At 40.0% G+C, this 23971-nt stretch overlaps 2 protein-coding genes and 1 non-coding gene across 3 annotated transcripts in view; 1 reads left to right on the top strand and 2 right to left on the bottom strand.

The window, feature by feature from the left end:
• Positions 1–20694, bottom strand: part of LOC126251712 (15-hydroxyprostaglandin dehydrogenase [NAD(+)]-like) — a 101286-nt gene extending 80592 nt beyond the window's left edge. The window contains exons 1-3 of the mRNA XM_049952306.1: positions 20521–20694; positions 20182–20305; positions 4133–4239 (exon numbers count right to left, since the gene is read on the bottom strand). Coding sequence (XP_049808263.1) covers positions 4133–4239; positions 20182–20305; positions 20521–20613 — 324 coding nt within the window. The 5' untranslated portion in view covers positions 20614–20694. The remainder of the gene's footprint in view (positions 1–4132; positions 4240–20181; positions 20306–20520) is intronic.
• On the bottom strand, positions 5267–5339 carry Trnaa-cgc (transfer RNA alanine (anticodon CGC)). Its single transcript has one exon. It is a non-coding gene; the product is annotated as a tRNA-Ala (tRNA).
• A 605-nt stretch (positions 20695–21299) lies between the features above and the next one.
• The window catches only part of LOC126252334 (UPF0489 protein C5orf22 homolog), a 165360-nt gene continuing 162688 nt past the window's right edge, over positions 21300–23971 (top strand). The window contains exon 1 of the mRNA XM_049953221.1: positions 21300–21553. Within this exon, the coding sequence (XP_049809178.1) occupies positions 21470–21553 (84 nt within the window). The 5' untranslated portion in view covers positions 21300–21469. The remainder of the gene's footprint in view (positions 21554–23971) is intronic.

Raw genomic sequence — 23971 nt, 5'->3', positions numbered from 1 at the left:
CAATTTCTAGGCAAAGTGAAGTGCACAGTCTTCTAGTATAAGAAGGCTGTGGTTCTTATTTATGTCTGCAAGTCTAACACAACTGTCAATTAATACCACACTGACTAGGCTGAAAGCTGTAATTTCCAGAGACAAGCAAACACATAAATCCCACTGGCAACAATAATGTCAGGCTGCACAACAGAGCTGGTACTGTTTCCTATAAGCAGAGCATGAATGCTCTTGACAAAAGTGCATAATGAATTGTGGGAGCTATGTGGAAAAATGATAGTATGTATCTGAAATCTTACCGTATTTAATGTGCTGCTGTGCTTTCTTTATCTTTCTAGTTTGCATTAAAATAAATTTGTGGCATTAGTTTCAAAATGATCCACATAGGATACTGGAAGACAGGGTTTGCAGAGAGGAGGATGGGGCTGCAGACAGTGAATTTAAGGTCATAGGGCAGAGGAGGTGGTACACAAATAAAAGATTTGTTACAAGGACAACTTCTGTCTATGTAACTCAGAGAAGCTGGTGTTGGACAGGAGGCAAGGACCCAAGGGCACGGATGTGTAGCAACCACTGAAATCTAGCACGTTGTGATCAGCATTTATTCTGCCACTGGGTGACTATGACTAACTATAAACTTGCTTGTATATATTCTCCTTAGATGATGATGATGATGATGATGATGATGAGTTATGCATATGGTCTTGGTAACCTACATCCTTACACACAACTACTTCACTTTTGATGGGGAAAGTTATACAAAAATAATCCATCCACAGGCATCCCCATGCCAACCTCTTTGCGGACTATTTAGAAGAAACCATTCTACCCATCCAAAATCTCTGATCAGTTGTCTGGTTCAAATTCATTGGCAATATCTTCACAATCTGGACCTAGGGCCAAAACAATGTCCCAGTACCTCCACAGCCTCAACACCTTCTCTTCCATCAAATTCATCAGGACCTTCTCAACACGCATTCCTGGATAGTCACCATCTCTTCAATGGCTTCAAACAAACCTCTGTTCACAGCAAGCTAACTGGCCACCAGCAGTACCCACATTGTGACACCTATCATCCCTTCCACACTAAAAATACTCTCCCGTGTAATCTAGTCACCTATGGATTGTGCATTTGCAATTATGTTAGTTAGTTAGTTATGTCATGTTCAGACATTACTCTCCAAGCATAGCCCGCAGTCAGATTTCCCCACATCATATCCACACATGCCCCTAATCCTCTGACCACCTCCAGAAATCAACTGCAAATGAGTATCATCACCATCACCCAATACGTCTGCAACATGTGGTCTAGTGGTCAGCGTTGCTACCTCTAGATTGCAGGATGCAGGATGCCAGGTTTGGTTCTTGGCCAGGGTGCAGATTTTCTTTGCTTGGAGATCGGGTGTTCGTCTTGTCCTAATTATTTCTTCTCATTATCATTGACACACATTTAGCTGAAGTGACGTAAAATAGAAATATTTGCATCAGGAGGCCGAACAACTACATACAATGTCTTCTGGCCTACAATGCCATATGATCATTTCATTTATTACTGAGTATTATCCTGTTGTAGAACAATATAATCGTATCATTCACCAGCCTAATTTTACTCATCCTGTACTCATACATTCCTCTCTGTCATCATCCTCTTCCCTTTTTCTATCTTACCCTGCCTACAGCCAGAAGGAGGTGACCTATGGCACATTCCTATACTGGGTATCTGCTCCCTGTCCCTCGTGGCTATTAGTCACTCTTCCCTAGCCCTCCCTCCTAAACCCCATCTCATTTCTCCCTTTATGCACTCCATCTGACAATCACTCACCACAGTCAAGCTGCAGTGCCAGCACAATGTAGTGACCAGAAACATTGTAGCAGAGCCTATGTATGTTTATTGACAAAAGATTAGTTCAAAAGCTAGTAACAGTCTGTCTTGTTTAAGTGTGGGCTGACAACTCAGCACCTTGCTTATGTGGTAAGTTATTATCTGTATTTCTTTCATCATTTATATTCCACCAAGGAATTTTCATTAGCACATTTGTATTCAAACCTTACATAACAAGTAACAGCTGATTAATTTGATTAACGTAAGATACTGAGCACACATCAATATTTTTCATTGTTAAATTGGTTGTTTGCTTGCATATCTGGAACTCAAAATTTGCACATTTTTCAAGTCCATATGTATATCATGCATATTAATGTCATCTAGGTTACAGTGATATATGAACTGTTACCATGCACATCTCAATGCACTGAGTATCAGCATCATGGCAAGGATGATGCAACTACTACTTTCCCACTTAACTGCTTGTGTGAGATATTGTGTACTGAAAGCCATGCAAGAAAAGAACATGCTGTAATGCTACATATACACCATGCGATCAAAAGTATCCAGACACCCTAAAAACATACTTTTTCATATTAGGTGAATTGTGCTGCCACCTACTGCCAGGTACACCATATCAGCGACCTCAGTAGTCATTAGACTTCAAGAGAGAGCAGAATAAGGTGCTCCGCAGAATTCACAGACTTCAAACGTGGTCAGGTGATTGGACACCACTTGTGCCATACATCTGTACGCGAGATTTCCACACTCCTAAACATCCCTAGGTCCACAATTTCCGATGTGACAGCGAAGTGGAAATGTGAAGGGACACATACAGCACAAAAGCGTGCAGGCCGATCTTGTCTGTTGACTGACAGAGACCACAGACAGTTGAAGAGAGTCGTAATGTGTAATAGGCCATCACACAGAAATTCCAAACTGCATCACGAGCCACTGCAAGAACTATGACAGTTAGGTGGGGGGTGAGAAAACTTGGTTTTCACGATCAAGCAGCTGCTCATAAGCTACACATCACGCCGGTAAATGTTGAACGATGCCTCACCTGGTGTAAGAAGTGTAACTGTTGGACAAGTGAACAGTAGAAAAACATTGTATGGAGTGAAGAATCACAGTACAGAATGTGGCAATCCGATGGCAGGGTGTGGGTACGGCGAATGCCTGGTGAACGTCATCTGCAGCATGTGTAGTGCCAATAGTAAAATTCGGAGGTGGTGGTATTATGGTGTGGTCGTGTTTTTCATGGAGGGGACTTGCAACCCTTGTTGTTTTGCATTGCACTATCACAGCAAAGGCCTACACTGATGTTTTAAGCACCTTCGTGCTTCCCTTTGTTGAAGAGCAATTCGGGGGTGGCGACAGCATCTTTCAACATGATCGAGCACCTGTTCATAATGCACGGCCTATGGTGGAGTGGTTACATGTCAATAACATCTCTGTAATGGGCTCTGGCCTGTGCAGAGTTCTGACTTGAATCCTATAGAACACCTTTGGGATGTTTTGGAATGCCGACTTTGTGCCAGGCCTCACCGACCGACATCGATCTCTCTCTTCAGTGCAGCACTCCATCAAGAATGGGCTACAATTCCCCAGGAAACCTTCCAGCACCTGATTGAACATATGCCTGCGAGAGTGAAAGCTGTCATCAAGCCTAAGGGTGGTCCAACACCATATTGAATTCCAGCATTACCGATGGAGGGCGCCACAAACTTGTAAGTCATTTTCAGCCAGCTGTCCGGATACTTTTGATCACATAGTGTATCTCAGCCTTAAAAAATACATTTGATAGGATTCTCTGAAGTCCACATTTACAAGGAAAGACTGAACACAGAATATTTTACTTTAAATCAAGAGATTATTTTCCTTTGTTGAATTTTAGGCCAAAAAAATGAATGTAATTGATAAAAAAAACCACACAGAAAATTATTTGGTATATATTTTCCAAGCTACAGTTTTCCAGATTTGTCATTGTCTCCCTCCCTCCCCCCCCCCCCCTCCCCACAGTATAAAATTTGTGCTGTTATTCGACAGCTTACAAATATGAAAGCTCTTATTTACAGATATGAAGACTTTCACTGGAAACACTATTAGTACACACTTCTGTGAACATTTACCATGCAGAAATCACTAATGTTACAGGCACTATGAAACATACTATGGAAATTGTAAAAGCATAGACAAGAAACAAAAGTTATTGACATTAAACAGTTAGGTACATCCAAAATACAATAACAGTTTCTGAAGGTGCTATCTTTTTGTAACTCTTAAAAATAAATAATTACTGATATTATATTTTACCAAGTTGACATCTACTTCCAGCTCCCAAAATCTGTCATTCATTATTCCAGCATTGTTTACAACAATGTCAAGGCAGCCAAATTCAGAAATTGTGGTCTGAAAAGATTCTGTAATGAAACATAGTGAAGTCACTGATTACTATCAGATTTGAAACAAAGTGTTGTAGCTTTAAAATGTGCATTCCAATTGTGGTAGGTTGTGTGTGTATTTCAGCAGTTGACGAAAGCTGCGAGTGTTTTTTGAAAATGTAACCTACTCACAACAAGAACACTCACTTCCTCCTTTTCAAACACAAATTTCTGTTGCTTTAATTTTCCACATTCCATTTATAGGAACATTCAAACATTTTGACATTATATAGATATCATGCATTATGTACAACAACAGAAAGGAAAGACAACAATGGTTCATTAAGATTATTCCGTCATTGTGGACAAAAGACAGACTAACATTAGTTTTAAGAGAGATCTGCTAAATGGTGTGAATCATGTATGGAGCATTCATTGAGTCTCCTAATGACTCAGTAGATTTTCAAATACATGTGACACCCTAAACTGTCATACTGTTGACATTTTAGTGGCTGCCATATTTCTCATTGCCCCTTGGTATTAGAACTGGGTTCTTTAATCTGTATCATGCAGTGAACTATTTTTTTCTATATGAGTAATCATCTACAAGAGTTTCATGTTACACAGACTTCAGAATGATTTGAGAAGGGCTGAAGGATTTGAATACCACTCTTTCCAAATACAAAACATGTTAGAACAATTGCTTCAACTTATTCAACAGTGATGACCATACTGAAATTTTGTCAGTTTCCTTTGTTAGCACTGTGCTGAACCAAAAAGGAATAGTTCTAAACTTAATAAGATGTATCTAGTTAGTGTAACTATAGAACATAATAAGAAAAACTTTGTTTAGAGTGAATCTAGGGTAGACAACCACTGAGACTCAGTGGGAGGAGGAGGAAGAGATTAGTGTTTAACGTCCCGTCGACAACGAGGTCATTAGAGACGGAGCACAAGCTCGGGTGAGGGAAGGATGGGGAAGGAAATCGGCCGTGCCCTTTCAAAGGAACCATCCCAGCATTTGCCTGAAGCGATTTAGGGAAATCACGGAAAACCTAAATCAGGATGGCCGGAGACGGGATTGAACCGTCGTCCTCCCGAATGCGAGTCCAGTGTGCTAACCACTGCACCACCTCGCTCGGTGACTCAGTGGGATGGCTCAATGGAGGTACAAGTAAAATATCACTACCTAGCAGCAAGTAATGTTACAGGGATAGGTGTCACCAGAAATTTATTCGGAGGAGGGGGCAGTCTTTAAAATAGCCATATTTGGTAAAAATGATTTGATCAGTTCGAGCCATGTCATGCCACAAGAACTAAATTTCAAAGGTGTGCAAAGAACATATTATATTCCAGAGAATTGATGGTTACCTACGGTGTAGGAAAATTCTGTAATGAATAAATAGTCTGTACTCAAGATAGAGAGGGCAAATGCCACCTCTTGACCTATCAACCCACTTACAGATGCTTCTGGTTACAGGGTGCATTGAAGTTGCATATAGGATGCAAATAAAAGAAAAAAAAAAATACTGTGTCATATTTTAAAACAAAACCTACAGTTATAAGCACATCAATTTCAAGTTGACAGGGCTATAACAAAGTGACAGAATATGTCACATTTTAACAGAAACAATAAATAATGAACTGGATATTAAAAGTCTGTTGGCATTTGGCAATGAAGTAGCTTTCTCCACATGAAGAAATGAAAACTAGATAAGGAGAATTACATGACACTATGTACGATGCTGTGGTATATCGAGAGGTTGTAACAATGGAAAATTGTACTGAAATGCAGGAGGATCTGCAACGAATTGACGCATGGTGCAGGGAATGGCAATTGAATCTCAATGTAGACAAGTGTAATGTGCTGCGAATACATAGAAAGAAAGATCCTTTGTCATTTAGCTACAATATAGCAGGTCAGCAACTGGAAGCAGGTAATTCCATAAATTATCTGGGAGTAGGCATTAGGAGTGATTTAAAATGGAATGGTCATATAAAGTTTATTGTCGGTAAAGCAGAGGCCAGACTGAGATTCATTGGAAGAATCCTAAGGAAATGCAATCCGAAAACAAAGGAAGTAGGTTACAGTACACTTGTTCGCCCTCTGCTTGAATATTGCTCACCACTGTGGGATCCGTACCAGATAGGGTTGATAGAGAAGATCCAATGGAGAGCAGCACGCTTCGTCACAGGATAATTTAGTAATCGCGAAAGTGTTATGGAGATTATAGACAAACTCCAGTGGAAGACTCTGCAGGAGAGACACTCAGTAGCTCAGTATGGGCTTTTGTTGAAGTTTCAAGAACATACCTTCACCGAGGAGTCAAGCAGTATATTGCTCCCTCCTACATATGTCTCGCAAAGAGACCATGAGGATAAAATCAGAGAGATTAGAGCCCACACAGAGGCATACTGACAATCTTTCTTTCCATGAACAATACGAGACTGGAACAGAAGGGAGAACCGATATAGGTACTCAAAGTACCCTCCGCCACACACCGTCAGGTGGCTTGCGGAGTATGGATGTAGATATGTAACTTTTCAGAAGGGGAATGTGAAGTGCTATGTTGTAAATGACCCCTGATTTTTTGACACTAGCAGTGCATTACAATTACTGACAGTTGTGGACTATGTGAACATTACTGTGGACCACCTGCATCCCATGGTGGTGGCATCTTCCAGCAGGATAACTGTCCATGCACATGGCCAGTATCATGGCACAGTGTTTTGAGGTGCCAAATAATCAACTCACATTAATCTCCACCGAACAGTAGGGTTTTGGAACATATACTGTATTCAAACATTATGAATCACCTCAAAGGGAACCATCTATTGATACGTAATCAGCATGGTTTCAGAAAACATCGTACTTGTGCAACACAGCTAGCTCTTTATTTGCACGAAGTAATGGCCGCTATCGACAGGGAATCTCAGGTTGATTCTGTATTTCTGGATTTCCGGAAAGCTTTTGACACCATTCCTCACAAGCGACTTCTAATCAAGCTGCGGGTCTATGGGGTATCGTCTCAGTTGTGAGACTGGATTCGTGACTTCCTGTCAGGAAGGTTGCAGTTCGTAGTAATAGACGGCAAATCATCGAGTAAAACTGAAGTGATATCAGATGTTCCCCAGGGAAGTGTCCTGGGACCTCTGCTGTTCCTGATCTATATAAATGACCTGGGTGACAATCTGAGCAGTTCTCTCAGGTTGTTCACAGATGATGCTGTAATTTACCGTCTAGTAAGGTCATCCGAAGACCAGTATCAGTTGCAAAGCGATTTAGAAAAGATTGCTGTATGGTGTGGCGGGTGGCAGTTGACGCTAAATAACGAAAAGTGTGAGGTGATCCACATGAGTTCCAAAAGAAATCTGTTGGTATTCGATTACTCGATAAATAGTACAATTCTCAAGGCTGTCAATTCAACTAAGTACCTGGGTGTCAAAATCACGAACAACTTCAGTTGGAAAGACCACATAGATAATATTGTGGGGAAGGTGAGCCAAAGGTTGTGTTTCATTGGCAGGACACTTAGAAGATGCAACAAGTCCACTAAAGAGACAGCTTACACTACACTCGTTTGTCCTCTGTTAGAATATTGCTGCGCGGTGTGGGATCCTTACCAGGTGGGATTGACGGAGGACATCGAAAGGGTGCAAAAAAGGGCAGCTCGTTTTGTATTATCATGTAGTAGGGGAGACTGTGTGGCAGATATGATACGCGAATTGGGATGGAAGTCATTACAGCAAAGACGTTTTTCGTCGCGGCGAGATCTATTTACAAAATTTCAGTCACCAACTTTCTCTTCCGAATGCGAAAATATTTTGTTGAGCCCAACCTACATAGGTAGGAATGATCATCAAAATAAAGTAAGAGAAATCAGAGCTCGAACAGAAAGGTTTAGGTGTTCTTTTTTCCCGCACGCTGTCCGGGAGTGGAATGGTAGAGAGATAGTATGATTGTGGTTCGATGAACCCTCTGCCAAGCACTTAAATGTGAATTGCAGAGTAGTCATGTAGATGTAGATGTAGAAATGCCTGATCTGAACCTGATGGGGTTCATCCGGGGTACTACTGGGCAACAGACACATGAACATAAACCACTGGGCTATAATTTAAGGGACCTGTATGACCCATGAGTAAATATATGTTACCACATACTTATAGAAACCTACCAAAGACTTGTCTAATTTATGTCTCACAGATTCACTGCTGTATTGCATTTCACAGGTGGAGCAATATGCTATTATACAGGTGGTCATAATGTTGATAAGTAAGCCTTAACATAATATGCTGTTGTCAGGTACTCTAGCAACATTACTCATGCAGAAAAGACAACATTAATGAGGTGTACATTTTTGAAAATCGTTTTACTGTCTGTCAAAATACACACACACAGGATTTACTTTGCACTGTTTTCACCATGTGAATCACAAATAATATTTGTTTCAGACAGAGACATTGACACATGCAAAGAAGCTGTTCTTACATATACAAAAGACTGCAGCTGTTTGTGTAACAACATCAGGATTCTTCATGAGGATTGTGCACAGTGAAAACTTGTGGATTTACATCATTTCTGCTTGTTATAGCAAAATATATGCTTCAGTGTATCTCCCACAGATCAGCAAGCCATGAAGCCCCCATATTACAAAAACCTAAACAGATGTGTAATATAACCACAACTACTTCCCTAGACATTTTAAAATATGTCACTGTTAAGCCTTTCGACAAGGGTGGGTCCACAGATGTCAATAACTACCAAACAATCTCTCATTTCACTTTTTTGAGAAGTTAATGTACTCCCATTTTTTCACTCACCTATGTAATAATAAGATACAATGAAATGACAAAAATCCTGGGATACCTCCTAACATTGTGTCTGACCTCCTTTTGCCTGGCATAGTGCAGCAACTTGACATTTCACAGACTCAACACATCGTTGGAAGTTTGCTGTAGAAATACTGAGCCATGCTGCCTCTACAGCCATCCATAATTGTGAAAATGTTGCTGGTGCAGGATTTTGTGCAAAAACTGAACTCTCGATTAAGTCACATAAATGTTCAATGGGATTCATACTGTGTGATCTGAGTGGTCAAATCATTCACTCAAACTGTCCAGAATGTTCTTCAAACGAATCACAAACAACTTTGGCCCAGTGACATGGTGCAGTGTCTTAAAAAAAAAATTCCATGGTTGTTTGGGGACATGCAGTCCATGGATGGCTGCAAATAGTCTCCAAGTAGCTGACCATAACAATCTTCAGTCAATGATTGGTTCTGTTAGATCAGAGGACCCAGTCCATTCCATGTACACACAGTCCACATCATTATGGAGTCACCACCAGATTACACAGTACCTTGTTGACAACCTGGGTAAATGGCTCTATGGGGTCTGTGCCGCACTCTAACCCTACCACCAGTTCTTGCCAACTGAAATCAGGACTAACAGACCAGGCCACAGTGTTCCAGTCATCTAGAGTCCAACCAATATAGTCACGAGCCCAAGAGAGTCACTGCAGGCAATGCTGTACTATTAGCAGAGTCACTCACATCATTTACCAGATAACATAGCCCATTAACAAATTTATTGTCCTAAAGGATACAATCATCATACATCCCACATTGATTCCTGCAGTTACCTCACACAGTGTTGCTTGTTCTTAGCATTGAAAAACTCTATGCAAACGTCGCTGATCTCAGTCATTAAGAAAGCCATTAGCCACTGTATTGTCCTTGGTGAGAGGTAATGCCCAAAATGCGGTATTCTTGCCACATTCTTGCCACATTCTTGACACTGTGGATCTCGGAACACTGAATCCCCTACCAATTTCCAAAATGGAATGTCCCACGAGTCTAGCTACAACTAAAACTCCACATTCAAAGTTTTAATTCATGTGACCACAGTCATACTGGCAACCTTTTTACATTAATCACCTAAATACAAATGACAGCTTCGGCACAGCACTCCCTTTTATATCATGTACACACCATACTACTGTCATCTGCGTATGTGCATATCGCTATCCCATGACTTTTGTCACTTCAATGTATTTAGTCAACAACAGGTTGTATATCAAAATGGCCACTAGGATGTACACTGATCAACCAAAACATCACAACAACCTGCTTAATATCATAATGGCCGACCTTTGAACACAATACAACAGTGATTCTAACAGCACTGATTCACCAAGTCCTTGGTAGGAATAGGGAGGTTGGTGGCATCAGATGTTTATGCACAAGACACACAATTCCCATAAATTACCAGCCAGTGGTCCACTGGTGTGGCGCTGGTGCCCAACAGTGGCCTAGATATTTTCCATCGGATTCAGATTAGATGAATTTAGTGGTGAAGACATCAACAAGAGCTCTTTCTCATGCTCCAAGAACCACTGAAGTAGGATTACTGCCTTATGACAACTGTCACCTTGCTGGAAGATGGCACCATTGTTAAGGAAGACATCAAGTGTGAGGGGACACAGGTGGTTGCAGTAATGTCCACGTAGTTCACAGTTGTTAAGGTCCCTTCAATTACCACTACATTTCCCATCGGAGGCCATGCGAATTTTCTTCGTTGCATAATATGACCTCCACTGCTCTGTGTCCATGTAGCAATGCATGTTTTGAGCATATGTTCACTTGGATGAATGCATATCTGGACACATTCAAGATCTTGGTCTAACAGGAAGCATGATTAATCTGTCCAGGTGACTTCTTTCAATTAATCTATAGTCCAATCTCTATGATCCAATGCTCACTGCAGTCTTAACTGATGATGATGTTGGATCAACATGAGAATTGCTAGAAAAAGAGAGAGTGCTTGAGAGCTAGTGTAAATCCTGTTTTCTATTTTGTGTTTCTGTGCTCCATACACTGATCTGCTATAGGTGAGTAGTTGCCTTTCCTTAACTTTACATATTGCTCCATCCATGAATTTCCATTACTGTTATCGCAAAAGCTACATTTTTAAGATATACAAGCAAAGTACCCATGGTTTAATCTAATCTTCTATTAATCCCTTTCCCATCCCCATCCTTCTTGCTGTCCACCCCCTCTTCTCACTTCTGACAATTCCTTCTTTTCTCTTTTTGTCCACCACCTCCTCCTCCTCCTCCCCCTATCTGCTTTCATCTCCTCCTACTCCCTTCTCTCTCCAAATTATCAACTCCACCCCAATAGATGGTTGCTGGTTCTTATCCCCACAGTATTTCTTTCCAGATAGCAATCAAACAACGGAAAATCCAGGACAGAATGCCTATCTGCGACTCAGCATCTCAGATATATGGCGAGTAGCAACTTTCCAGATAGTAAGTATTATGCGTGCCAAGTTTTGATAAAATTTGTCCACACACACACACACACACACACACACACACACACACACACACACACACACACACACACACACACACATATATATATATATATATATATATATATATGGTTATAATAGAGGGAAACATTCCACGTAGGAAAAATATATTTAAAAACAAAGATGATGTGACTTACCAAATGAAAGTGCTGGCAGGTCGACAGACACACAAACAAACACAAACATACACACAAAATTCAAGCTTTCGCAACAAACTGTTGCCTCATCAGGAAAGAGGGAAAGACTAAAGGATGTGGGTTTTAAGGGAGAGGTTAAGGAGTCATTCCAATCCCGGGAGCGGAAAGACTTACCTTAGGGGGAAAAAAGGACGGGTATACACTCGCGCGCACACACACACACACATCCATCCACACATATACAGACACAAGCAGACATATTTAGAGATATGTCTGCTTGTGTCTGTATACGTGTGGATGGATGTGTGTGTGTGCGCGCGCGCGAGTGTATACCCGTCCTTTTTTCCCCGTAAGGTAAGTCTTTCCGCTCCCGGGATTGGAATGACTCCTTACCCTCTCCCTTAAAACCCACATCCTTTCGTCTTTCCCTCTCCTTCCCTCTTTCCTGATGAGGCAACAGTTTGTTGCGAAAGCTTGAATTTTGTGTGTATGTTTGTGTTTGTTTGTGTGTCTGTCGATCTGCCAGCACTTTCATTTGGTAAGTCACATCATCTTTGTTTTTAGATATATACCATTCACCTGTGTCTCCAGCAAATTTTGTCCTACAATTTTCTTTTCATACAGCTCAATGATTATCGCTTATATCTCCTCAACTATGTGCTGCACAATGATACAATTTTTTAGGTACATTCGGTGGCATATGTGGATACTGTCTACAAAATGTGTTGTGACTGGAGTTAGTAGCAAAGAAGTAATATAGTTGAACTTCATGCATGATTCAGCAGTTTTTCACACATCTCGGTGTTTACGATGTCATATGTCCTGAACTATGTATTGTATAATGATATAATTTTGCAGGTACATTCAGTTGTCTATGTGAAGACTGTCTACAAAGTGTATCGTGAGTACAGTTAGTAGTAAACAAGTAACAAATTAAAACACCACAACTGATGCGGCAGTTTTACTGCATGAACAGTAAAAATGTTTTCCCTTTCATGATTTTGTGGGTGGAGGGGGTGCTGTCAGCAAGAAAGAGGGTGTTTTTTTTTTTAAGCATTTTTGAAATGATGTGCAAAATTTGTTGCAAGTCACTAAGTTCTCTCATCATCAAATACTTGATGAATAAAGTCTGGGTATTTGCATATCGCGGGCTGCACTTCTTGTCACCTACACCCCTTCGGTGGGTAAATGGTCCTTACCCAACCATTGATTCTTTCCAGGCAGTAAGTGATATGGGTACCGAATTTGGTTGAAACTGATCCAGTGGTATAGGAGTAGATGTGGTACATATGTACATGCATACATTTTTTATAATACATATGAGTATATCACTCTGCACACACTTAGTACACTTCCGATTCAACAACTGAAATGTAGGCAAGTTACAATAAACCTCAGAAGGCTGACACTGCTTCTGCATCTGGAGAAATTGCAATGAGAACACCATAGTACCTAACTAAAAAGCAGTTAAGAGTTCATATTTCATATTAACAATACAGCATTTCATTTTAGTCAGGCATTTGAATCAATTACTTTTGCGGATGATACACATATTGCCACTTCATAAAGTGAGGAAACAATGATATTTTGTGAAAGTTATTAACTGGCTTTGCAAATATGAGGTAGCATCAAACTTGGGGGTGGAGTGGACAATACAGTTCATCTGCACAGATTTTATCAACTATATATAATAAATGAAGCATGAAGTTCCCACATACATCTTTTGAGTCCAAAAAATTATGAGACTGCAAAAATAGAGTAAGATTAAGATGGTGGTTTTAACACTTCAGATGTTCTTCATCGTCCACCCTGTTCATACAACCATGTGAAACTGTCAGAAAACTCCTCTTTTGGAATGGTGATCAACTCGTGTATCACATTTGCACCTGCTTTGGTCTTTGTGAACCATTAAAGAGCCATTCCACACTTCATTGTTTTGTGGTAGGTTTGTATTTGTAACGAAGTCTCATCACCTATGATGATTCTTTTCCAGAAAAGAATGTCTGCATTTTCATTTGAATAAAATCACAGCAGGCATCCCAGCACTGTCAGTTCTGTTCCAAACTCTCAAGATATGCGAGACAAACTTTACACACATTTCTCTCTTCTTCAAAGCATTCTGGATAATATCTTGAATACTTGATTTGGTGATTACTGTCAAAATATTGATGATACACTGGTTGCACATCTATTAGTCAACACTTAGGCAGTAAAGCCTGAGCATAACTCTGGTCACAATGCTGTGTTCAGAAGCCCATAACCAAGTATATCTCGGCCCACAATTTTCGAAGCAGGAGACTCCTGTCACTCAAAAACTGTGCTCATTTTCTGTAAGAACAATGTACGGACATCTCAGTACCTGGTCCATGACAGATGCTGTCTTTCGCTGTCAATTTCTAGAGCAACATTGTAAGAAACAGTGGTGAACATAAGAGTTATCATCGCAACTGACTGAGCCAATGCATACTTGCACTGTCATGAGTTTGATGCATATACTCATTACATTTTGCTGTAACACTGTTACAAATGTCAAATTTGTTGAATGATCAAGAAAATTTTCAAAACTAATGGGGAAGTATTCAATCATTTTGGATTGGAGGGAGAAGTATTCGATTGGGAAGAGTTTGACAAAGACTCATATTGAGGTAAATGTCAATCTGCTTTAGAATTTTAATCGCTGCTTTTGTTGCTACAGACACTGCTCATATAATTGGTTTAGTTTTGTTTTATTTGCCTTCATCTCATCTTTTTTACTGATGAATCTCGTGACAAAGCATCATCCAACATGTGATTCCAAGATATGTCTGGAGAAGATGAAACAATTTACTGGCAAAACAAATAGGAAAAAAAAGTACAAGTATTGTCATGATTGCAACACAACTCTCTGCAAACAGAATACTTCAGTCTTCTAAATGTGAAAGCAAATTACACATGAATTTTCTCAAGAACTCCTCACATTTTTTTGTAAGAATAATTTTACTTTCTGCCATCATTATTACAAATTTTTTACCGTGTCAAAGAACTACAGTAAATATGAAAAATAAACCTTAAGCATGGTCTATTTTAATATATATTAATCTTTAAGATACATCCCCATAAATGTGCCTATATTATTTTAAATAATAGCATAAATGGCTGGGATTCTGGGAGTGGGGGGGGGGGGGGTCATACTTTACTTTGTGTAGCTCAAGAGCAGACATTTCAGTAGGAAGATCTTTAAGTATGTGCTCAACCTTTTTTTTCCTTACGTTTCTTGCTCAAAATTGTTTCAGTGGATATGCGCCATCAGCTGGCATATAAGCTTGCAATTAAGATTATCAATTAAACCACCTAGTTGAATAACTGCTAAAACACTTAGAGTAATTAACTTTGAATTGCGTATAAATTGGTAAGTTAACATATTTTCATTCACTGACATCCTTCAGGATAACATTTAGGAGTATTCCTCAATTATGCAAAAAGTATTCACTGCACAAAAGAAAGTAATGAGACAGTAATAATGATCTGTTGCCATTTAGTGAACCTACCGCAATCATGGGTCAGTAAAATAAACTGTTACAAAGCTACAGCATTTAGCCACAGAAGTAAAATGTCAGAGTAAGAAAAAGTGTTTTCATCTGTAAATTAAAAGTTTCTTTCCTGAACTATTTTACTTCTGCAACTGGAGAATTCTTGAGCAGTAATACGTTGTCAGATATAAATTGTCAGTGCATTTTTTATTTTTTTTTTAATTTAAAGGTCTTTATTACAAAGACCGTTTCTGAAAGTACACTCCTGGAAATGGAAAAAAGAACACATTGACACCGGTGTGTCAGACCCACCATACTTGCTCCGGACACTGCGAGAGGGCTGTACAAGCAATGATCACACGCACGGCACAGCGGACACACCAGGAACCACGGTGTTGGCCGTCGAATGGCGCTAGCTGCGCAGCATTTGTGCACCGCCGCCGTCACTGTCAGCCAGTTTGCCGTGGCATACGGAGCTCCATCGCAGTCTTTAACACTGGTAGCATGCCGCGACAGCGTGGACGTGAACCGTATGTGCAGTTGACGGACTTTGAGCGAGGGCGTATAGTGGGCATGCGGGAGGCCGGGTGGACGTACCGCCGAATTGCTCAACACGTGGGGCGTGAGGTCTCCACAGTACATCGATGTTGTCGCCAGTGGTCGGCGGAAGGTGCACGTGCCCGTCGACCTGGGACCGGACCGCAGCGACGCACGGATGCACGCCAAGACCGTAGGATCCTACGCAGTGCCGTAGGGGACCGCACCGCCACTACCCAGCAAATTAGGGACACTGTTGCTCCTGGGGTATCGGCGAGGACCATTCGCAACCGTCTCCATGAAGCTGGGCTACGGTCCCGCACACCGTTAGGCCGTCTTCCGCTCACGCCCCAACATCGTGCAGCCCGCCTCCAGTGGTGTCGCGACAGGCGTGAATGGAGGGACAAATGGAGACGTGTCGTCTTCAGCGATGAGAGTCGCTTCTGCCTTGGTGCCAATGATGGTCGTATGCGTGTTTGGCGCCGTGCAGGTGAGCGCCACAATCAGGACTGCATACGACCGAGGCACACAGGGCCAACACCCGGCATCATGGTGTGGGGAGCGATCTCCTACACTGGCCGTACACCACTGGTGATCGTCGAGGGGACACTGAATAGTGCACGGTACATCCAAACCGTCATCGAACCCATCGTTCTACCATTCCTAGACCGGCAAGGGAACTTGCTGTTCCAACAGGACAATGCACGTCCACATGTATCCCGTGCCACCCAACGTGCTCTAGAAGGTGTAAGTCAACTACCCTGGCCAGCAAGATCTCCGGATCTGTCCCCCATTGAGCATGTTTGGGACTGGATGAAGCGTCGTCTCACGCGGTCTGCACGTCCAGCACGAACGCTGGTCCAACTGAGGCGCCAGGTGTAAATGGCATGGCAAGCCGTTCCACAGGACTACATCCAGCATCTCTATGATCGTCTCCATGGGAGAATAGCAGCCTGCATTGCTGCGAAAGGTGGATATACACTGTACTAGTGCCGACATTGTGCATGCTCTGTTGCCTGTGTCTATGTGCCTGTGGTTCTGTCAGTGTGATCATGTGATGTATCTGACCCCAGGAATGTGTCAATAAAGTTTCCCCTTCCTGGGACAATGAATTCACGGTCTTCTTATTTCAATTTCCAGGAGTGTATTTGTATGGAGTGTAGCCATGTATGGAAGTGAAACATGGACAATAAATAGTTTGGACAAGAAGAGAATAGAAGCTTTCGAAATGTGGTGCTACAGAAGAATGCTGAAGATTAGGTGGGTAGATCACATAACTAATGAGGAGGTATTGAATAGGATTGGGGAGAAGAGAAGTTTGTGGCACAACTTGACAAGAAGAAGGGCTCGCTTGGTAGGACATGTCCTGAGGCATCAAGGGATCACAAATTTAGCATTGGAGGGCAGTGTGGAGGGTAAAAATCGTAGAGGGAGACCAAGAGATGAATACACTAAGCAGATTCAGAAGGATGTAGGTTGCAGTAGGTACTGGGAGATGAAGGAGCTTGCACAGGATAGGGTAGCATGGAGAGCTGCATCAAACCAGTCTCAGGACTGAAGAAGACAACAACAACAACATTGCAAAGTTTCTTGCACAGAATTACCAGGTTCAACAATACAACAGCCATCTTCAGAATCTCCCATTCTGCTGCACTGCAACAAGTAATAACGTGTAAAAATAATATTTGTCAAAATTCATTATTTTACAGGGTTCTAACTTAGCGCAGTCCAGTACAATGACAGATTTGGAAGATGGCTATTGTACAGCCAAAACTTAATTCTGTTTAAAAAAAATCAAGACAATTACATAAAAATTATATGCATCATATGATTGCCCTCCAAATTATTATGTATCTAATTCCACAATTGTACACATTTAAGTGAAAACTTATGTTGTGCTCACTACCTCCCCTGCATTTCTTGTCCTTTATGTGTGATATCACACTGCGTAAAAAAAAAAGTGAGGCACCCAGAAGAGGAAATGAACTGAAACTTCACAGGTTGATAGGGTATGCGATTTTATTTTAGTGATTACAATATCGAGTAATTACTTGCACAGGCCTCCTCCAAAAATGTTCAATATCCCCATATAGTACTATTTAGTATGGGTCCCTTGTACTGGAGCAATATTCGTAGATGGGATGCACACATTTTGTAAGTTGTCTCTTTGTTGATTGTCTTCATTTTCCCTGTATCCTGCTAATGAAATGAACTTCAGGTGATGTTTGGTGTTTAATTGCATTTCAGTTTTATCACGACACACAATAATGACTTCAAAAATTATGTAATACATGCACCAAAAGAAGTGGGTGTGCTGGCAGGACATGCTACTGAGACTAGTAGTGATTAAATTTGTCCTGGAAGAGAGATGGAGGAGAGAAAATTGAGTGACACACACACACACTGGATATGCACCACAGACCAAAGCACTGGCAGTAAAGGAAGGATGGTGTCATCAAATAATGTACATGGCATTCAAAGATAGGTTTTTCTAGTATGGAAAGTTGACAGAACACATCTCCTGAACTTCCCTGATATGACACACCACTTCTGCAAGAAATACAAAGGAGGAACACATTGCACAAACTATTAGATTATGAAACTGTTCCTATCAAACCAATTTTATTGTTTTGCAATTAGCACTTGTAAATTTTTGTCACAGTTCCAGTAATGAATGAAAGGTCAAATACTACATTTCAGGTGAAGCATACTTTTGTTGAAATCCACCCCGAGAAGGCAGCATTTTTCAACACTTCACGTGACATTTTCAACACCTAAACAACAGTTGTTTTTATTTTTAAGTCAACAAAACATATATTAAATATTGATGTACTAGTCGTATAACATATCTGTGGTTGCAAATGCAAAAAATTTCCAGATTTGATTTTCTTCGGCCCCACTTGTTTTTCTGGCTTACCAATGATTTTCTTCTTTCTTCTGCCAGTTTTGGCTTTTGCAAATGCTTTTGGAAGAGGACTGATGTCTTCACCTAGGTCTCATTTACTTGTGCTTGATTGCAGTCCATTGCTTTTAATGTTGTTGGCCTAAGACTACACACGAAAACTACTGGATTTTGTTTGCTTGTGCTAGGTTCATATTCAGTTGTGCTGTTTCCTTCCGGAGGCAAGAAACCTACTAATACATCCATGGTGTACGTTCAGTCTTATATGAAAGTAACTGAATGAGAGTCTTATCCCTAACACAAAATATATATCTGTCTGATGTTTCCTTTTATTAACAGCTGTTGCTCTTGGGTTTCAGGTTTCCATAAGGGAAACATAACATCTCTGACCCAGTCAAATTTGTTATTTTGTTTGTGTCCTTACTACTCTGTATGCTAGAGCCCATTAGTTTTGCATTTTGTATGCAAGATATATTTGTTTGTCAGCGCATAGTTAATATTTCTAACTTTTAATAATGTAATTGTAACATTTAAATTCCTCATCTTTGAAAACTTGTATACTATGAGTGAAGCTGGTGCTTGATTACTGTCACCCAGTGTAATATTATCTGCATTCATGTTTCTCACCCTATCAAATGCACTACACTAAGACATCCCAAATAGATCTACAGCAGTTTTAAGAGACATGCCATATTTTACTGCTTTCATGGCTTTTGTGTTTTTTTTCCTCACTCACTTCTGATTTAATATAATTCTCTTTATAATTTCATAACATATTACGCAAGTCAATGGGGAAGCAACCTACTTTGGACCTATTATTTCACATGGTTATATATTACTGCCCAAATAAATTATTTTGATGGGCTGCAGGCACACTCCAAGAGTGTTGAAATCTAGGCCCACAGGTTTATTGAAATCTTTCCCAAGTGTAGCCATCAAGATTAATACAGTGTTGTACTTACTTTACAAAAAGTGTTTCAAGTAGTGTATGGAATTTTAAATACAGCAGCTCCCAATAAATGGGGAGGATGAATATGATGTGCCCCAGTTACCTTGTTGTACAAAAATTGTGCTATTCAAAAACTGTGTATTTTTCACAGCATCACACCATGTTTACGTAACAGTACAGAACAGTCAGCAACTGTTCTAATAAGGAACTGTCAACCAATTACACAGAGGTTGCAGTGGTGAGTAATTTAAATTGTTTAACGGTGCCCGTATTTTAAATGTGGCACCATCCCCTCCCTAACCCCTACTGGTTAGTCTACAGTCTTTAAAATTGTGGCACATGCTCATTTTGTCTACTTCGAAAAATATTTCGCTGACGCTCTTTGTAACGTAACTCACTCGCGAAAAGGACGGATTTCAAATTTGACAGATGAGTAAAAAATGATTATAATAAGGTAGCTTCTACACTACTAGACTGTCATTTTACCACAAGCAGAAACGTAAATATTGATGTATTTATTATGTTAAGCATGCAAAAACGTCGAGCGATCGCAATACTCAAAATGTAGCAAACCTTCGTACTGGGGGTAATCCGTGACATCACACTGACAAAACAGCACTTTGTCTTTGCCATATTTTTCTTCCAAGCGTTGAACAAGCTGCTCCCCTGCCTCAGCATTTATATCGCATATAGAAACCTGTAACATTGGTGTTTTGTTAATCTTTGTATCATGGCGTTCCTCCACACTATCATTACAATATGGAATTCTATCTCAAGTATCGAAGTGCTGATACAGCACTATTACGGTCTACGCGTCGTCGGTTACACTACACGCTTAATGTAGAAATTCATTCTTCTTGCAAAAATACATCAACAAAATCGAAGCAGGTCGCAATTTACGCAATTCATTACCTTCACCCCATGTTTCAGCAACTCTTCGCAGTAAGCGCGACCTATTCCTGCAGCTCCTCCTGTTACTAAAGCTACTTTCCCTTTCAAATCCATGTCAATATTCTACCAACTACAGAGACACTAATATATGTACATATTTTGACAGAGTACCGGTGTTTCATCTGACAGTACTCGTCAAAGCCTTTAACTGCCAAGATATTTCACGCTACGATGACGCTAGAAAGATAGATTGGACGAGATATTTGACATTACTACTCCTTGACCGTAGCCAAAAAATAATATTATCACTCATGTCGCATTAGTTACACTGGATCATTTTCTACAATTGCGTGTATCAAGAACTCTTGCAGTATCATGCAAAATTCTACTAATCAATCAGCAAAACAACAAAGGAAAATGAAGAAAACTGTTTTGAAACTGTATGTGATAATTTTATTCCTACGAAAGAAATATAATTTGATTAGTGATCATCTATAATTTTTTCCCACTGCTTCAAAATCGCAAGTAAAAAAAAATGTTAAAAATAAACGAAATAGCAAACGTTGACTTCTTTATGAAGCGCTATCAGACATTACGATTTATGCATCCGTTTGCATCGTCATCATACTTTCTTACTCCATAATTAGTCACACTAATGTCAATTACTTCAACAGCGTTTGCCGTACTACGTCTTCCTCATTTCTGGTGAAATGTGCAGATGTCGAGGTGAATGAGAATAATCGATACAATCGCCAAAACATCGACGCCTTGCATAAGGGAACAGTCATATATCCTACAACACACATTCAATACAGTTAGTACGCGTTCGTACTAGCAGAAAGGGTTTAGTCCTGTTTGTGAAGATCGCATCCGATTCGCGCTTGTTGTTCGGCAACGAAACATCGATACACTCCATAATCGATACCTTGAGGCTTGAACTATTCAAGAAGTTCCCGTGAGTGTCTACGAGATGGCATCAACCGCATCAGAAACTGTTGCGATTTACAAAAAATTTAAAGAATTACCCATATTCGTAACAGAAAACCATAATGAGGTATGTGGAATTGTGAAACTAAATATTAAAAATATTGAATTCCATCCCAAATTCACTTGACAAGAAATATTCAAAGACATTATTTTGTAACCACGTGTTGCTCAGCGACATGTAAATAAGATTTCGTAATGTTCATTAGCCAGTGACTACGGCGTGGACCTGTAGGGCGCATGTGCGCAGATGCATTGAACGATATATGTTATGGAAAATGATGAATTATGGGGCTACTGAATACATATATGTAACCTAGCTGACAGCATAATCACGCTGGGATTTGCGTAATTGATGTGGGTTATCTGTTGTCAACAGAAAAGTGCATATCTTTATAACAAGGTAGCTGATCATTGAATGTAGGTGATTCATTAAATTTGATACGGAATTGCAGATGATGATCGGCATAATTTTATTGAAGCAACCTGTTTACATACTGGTGTCGTGCAATTTAGGTACAAAAAACATCAAACGTGGCGAAATAGGCAAAGTAATTGTTAATACTTATCCCTGTTTATATTTCACGCAGTCAATATATAAATCTATGCAGAGATGTGTATTGAATGTATGTAGAGTGAGGAGGGATTGAAAGAGTCGTTCGAAATGTGAAGACCAAGAGTGATTGGAGCTCTAGTCAATGCAAATGCCTAAGAGTGACAAATGTGTGTGGAGGCCATGCCATTTACCAACCCCTTAGAAATCGTAAAAAAAGAAAAGGCTGCTGTGGTTGACATGATGTAATTCGGTTTAATGTTTGCATCATGAGTCACCTCCCTTACTCCCTCCCTCGCTACCTCGACCCCACTCCTTAAAAGTCTGACTGCAGCTTAATGTTAGTGCTGCAAATTACATTTTCTGGGAGTAATTATACTATTGTGACATGCATTTAAAAGAAATCCAAACTTCTGAAAACGATGCGCGCGTATAAAGACCAAGTTTCTTAATGGAAACTTGGACTAATGGTTGGGTGTTAATGTGTTTTTAAGTAAACTGAAGTGTGACTGCCATTGGCTTCAGTCAAATTATTTCCAACATTCAGAAATTAAATAGAAATAGGCCATTTGGTATTTTGCTCAGTCGTCAGATGTTATTCGGATTAAATACCGAAAGTAAACTTGTAGTGAAGAAAAGGAAATTGCCCTTTGAAAGGTATAAGAAACAGACAGTGGAGCACTGTGGTTTAATATTTAAGTGATTTCATTTGTTGACTTGTTACTCATCCTTTGGTACCAGTAAACCTACAATTATGTGCAAGCAATTTATCCCTTTCCTGTATATGATGAGACACTTCTTACACACAACAAGGGTGTCAAACACAGTGGGCATAATCTCATAAGCCACACACAAATTTAATATAGTCATTATCAGTGATTGTGTAAGCTAAGTATCAGTGCTGTTTGGGATTGATATCCATTAGGCAGTTAACTAAAACTGATAAACAGAACAGTGCTGTGTAATAATGTGAGGAAGCTAGTCTTAAGAAAATACTATCTCTGTGATTGTGAAAGAAAATTACTCATTATGTTAGTTGTGCTTATAGTGTGCCTTTCTATGCTTGCACTACCATTGCTTGGAATTTTCCTAATGAATCTGTTACCCTTCTGTCCATGTAACCAATAATCTTGTTTGTTCCCTCTTCTTATTGCTTTGTTAGTACACTGTACGTAGATAGCTATGTAATTGAAGATTCTGAGATAGGTGGTGGTTCACTTCAGCAATTATTTGCTGAGTATGTCCATTAATTAGTTTGTTGACTGGTGATTTTAAAATAAAAAAAACAGTAATGTGGTGCTAAAAAGTTTAATGACACGGAAAATGGTTTCCTTTGAGCTTTTATATCTGGAACAGCAATTGCAGGGTATAGACACACAAAATTATAAATGCTGGTACATGGACCAATTGTCGACAATAAGTTGACCCTTCACATGGTGGCTGTCAGGAACAACAGGAGGCATCCCTTGCCCCTGCATTGGGACTCCTGTGTACAGTAATACTTTGTAGCTAATGGCTGCAGCAGGATATTCAAGCATTTGAAACAAAGGCCTCTTTGATCCACCAAGAAATGAGACTTCAAAAATTAAGAAGGGAAGGCACTTATTATAATTATATTTTGTTAATTTTACTGTAGTCTTGTCCTGCTGTGCTTTTTTTCAGTCACTAGCTTGTGTGTCTTTTACACATAATTCATGTTGGACACTTTCAAGTGAGCTGTTTCTCTTATTTCTGAGATCAGTTTTCTTATAAGTGAATCAAATATTTGAAGTAAAACATGTAAGCAAAAATATGCATTTTTTGCACACAGCAAGACAGATGGGATAATCAGAACAGAATGTAGCGGATGACAGAAACAAAGAAAGATCTGCTAATTCTATTGGCATTAAGGATGCTGTTCTATTTATATAGCAATATGATGAAGATATATTACAG

The sequence above is a fragment of the Schistocerca nitens genome, chromosome 4 (genome assembly GCF_023898315.1).
Source record: "Schistocerca nitens isolate TAMUIC-IGC-003100 chromosome 4, iqSchNite1.1, whole genome shotgun sequence".
In the NCBI taxonomy this organism is placed as follows: domain Eukaryota; kingdom Metazoa; phylum Arthropoda; class Insecta; order Orthoptera; family Acrididae; genus Schistocerca; species Schistocerca nitens.
This window is presented reverse-complemented; position numbering and strand designations above follow the sequence as displayed.